A 2500-nucleotide genomic window follows, 5' to 3' on the forward strand; every position below is an offset into this window, starting at 1 on the left:
CCTTTGAATCCGTGTGATGCCCTACTGAGAGAGAGAGAGAGAGAGAGAGAGAGAGAGAGAGAGAGAGAGAGAGAGAGAGAGAGAAACCTGTGGTGTTGATGTGGATGTGACTGAAAGCGTGTGGAGAGGATGGACAATGAGAGACTGACTAGAAGAGTATTAGTGAGGTGGAGAGGGAGAGGGGGATCGAGGATGAGATAGAGGGAGGACAGGCAAATGGCAGAGGAGGGGGTGACGTGGAGGCGATTTATGTGTGACTACCTCTAACGGGATAAAGGCGTCTGGCTATAGATAGATAGACAGACAGACAGACATGGATAGGCGGACAGACTGACAGACAGATGAAAATAGACAGCACAGAGATAGGCAGACAGATATATTGATTAACAGACTGATAGACAGATAAAATGATAGCAGATAACTGGCCAAATAGACAGACACCGTAGACAGACAGATAGATAGAAGGACATTGATAGACGGATAGATAGGCAGACAAAGAGATAGACAGACATAGACAGGCAGACAGACAGACAGATAAACAGATAGATAAACAGATAGATAGAAAGGGCCTCACATCAAAGGAAGTTTACGAAGACTATAATTAACTCCTGAAACTAAGCAATAAGAGTAAATGCTGACAACTAGAACTCCAGTGACCAAAAAGGGTAATCTATCTATCTATCTATCTATCTATCTATCCATCCATTTATCTATCTATCGACGCATCAAATTACCTACCTACTTACCTAACTGAGTATCTATCTACCTATATATGTCTATCTATCCATCTGTCTATCCATCCATCCATCTACCTATCTATCTATTAATCTATCCATCCATCCATCCTTCTATGTATGTATGTATGTATGTATCTATCTATCCATCAATATACCGGTATTTAATTACTTACCTACCTACTTATCTATCTATCTGTATGTATGTATGTATGTATACTTTATATGAATGATGTATGCACCTATGTCTCTCTCTCTCTCTCTCTCTCTCTCTCTAGCATCACCCCTTTAATACAGGTAACAAATCACAACCAGGTAATGACCCTCCAATTAGCAGAGTATCAGGTGTTTGCCAATTGTTAGAAAGTAGTGTTAGAGGCAAATGAGTTGATTAATTAGGGAAACTAATATAAACATCAATCTACTGAACTGTTTCTTGATTTTGAACATATATGAGTTGGTGATAGATAGACAGATAGACAGACAGAGAGGCCAGCTAGAGACTGATTAATAGACTGCCAGGTATAGACAGACAGAGAGGCCAGCTAGAGACTGACAGAAAGATAGATGGATGACATATGGATAGATATAGATGGATAGACTGAGAAACAGACGGACAAACAGACAGATAGATTGAGAAACAGAGACAGACAGACAGACAGACACTGACAGGTAGACAGATAGGCAGACAGATCCTAATGAATGTGTAGATAAACAGATGGACACAAACACACAGATAGATAGATTGAGACATTTAGACAGACAGACAGACCCATTTAGATAGATACTGATAGACACAGATGGATAGACAGACATAGACAGAGCTACACTGATAGAACAACAGATGATGAAGTGGATAATGTCATACTCTCGACCCTGATTTTTATAAAGTATTTGGCAAAGGTCTCTCACCCTACTGAAACCGTCTCTCTCTCTCTCTCTCTCTCTCTCTCCCTACTAACTCCCTCTTCCTCTCCCTCAACAGGTCCGCTCTCTGTGGTGAAGGGGGTGGAGGGTGGCGAAGTTCTCTTACCCTGTGATGTTAGCCCGCCCCACCCTACCGACATCACCATCCTCGTCCTCTTCTACCACAGTCCCACCGGCACGCCCATTTACAGGTCAGGGGTCAAGGCAGGTCAAATGGGGTCAAACATATGGGTAAATAAAGAGGCAAGGTCAAATGTAAGGGTAAAAATAAAGGTAAGGTCAACTACACACGTCCCTTAAAATCGTGGAGCTCATCTCTCCCACAAGGGTCACATAATTTCCAAGCCACTCTTCGTAATGGGTTAGGTTTTCTCATCACTGATCAGGGTTTCACAAAAAGTGTTTTCCGGATCCAGAATCTGTAATACCATCCGGATCGGTGCCAAAAGTTAATCGATTGTTCCCTGCGACATGGGCTATCAACCCACCAAATTTGGTCCAAATCTCTCTTTTAGTCTTTGAGTAATACTGGTAACAGACAGACAAACTTACAAATAAACAGGGGTGAAAACATACTCTTCTTGTGGGAAAGAATGACGCCATCAAATCTGGGCAAAAATACAGGTGAAAAACAATATCTAGGGTAAAAAAACAAGCCAAAACAAACTAAAACAAAACCAGGTCCGAAATACAACAGGCTTACAGGGTGACAGGGGTTTAGTGATCCCGTTTTAAGGGCTCTAAGTTCTTCCTAAATTTTTCCTAAGTTCTTCCTAATTTTTTCCTAAGTTCTTCCTAAATTCTTCCTCAGTTCTTCCTAAATTCTTCCTCAGTTCTTC

The 2500-nt window shown here is 41.4% G+C and overlaps 1 protein-coding gene across 1 annotated transcript in view; it reads left to right on the forward strand.

Moving 5' to 3' along the window:
* LOC145416103 (uncharacterized) overlaps positions 1-2500 on the forward strand; it is a 138368-nt gene that overhangs the window by 66184 nt on the left and 69684 nt on the right. Inside the window, exon 2 of the mRNA XM_080285195.1 lies at positions 1720-1852. Within this exon, the coding sequence (XP_080141321.1) occupies positions 1720-1852 (133 nt within the window). The remainder of the gene's footprint in view (positions 1-1719; positions 1853-2500) is intronic.

This window comes from Coenobita brevimanus, chromosome 104 (genome assembly GCF_032717465.1).
Source record: "Coenobita brevimanus isolate Jiangsu-jjx chromosome 104, ASM3271746v2, whole genome shotgun sequence".
Taxonomy (NCBI): Eukaryota; Metazoa; Arthropoda; class Malacostraca; order Decapoda; family Coenobitidae; genus Coenobita; species Coenobita brevimanus.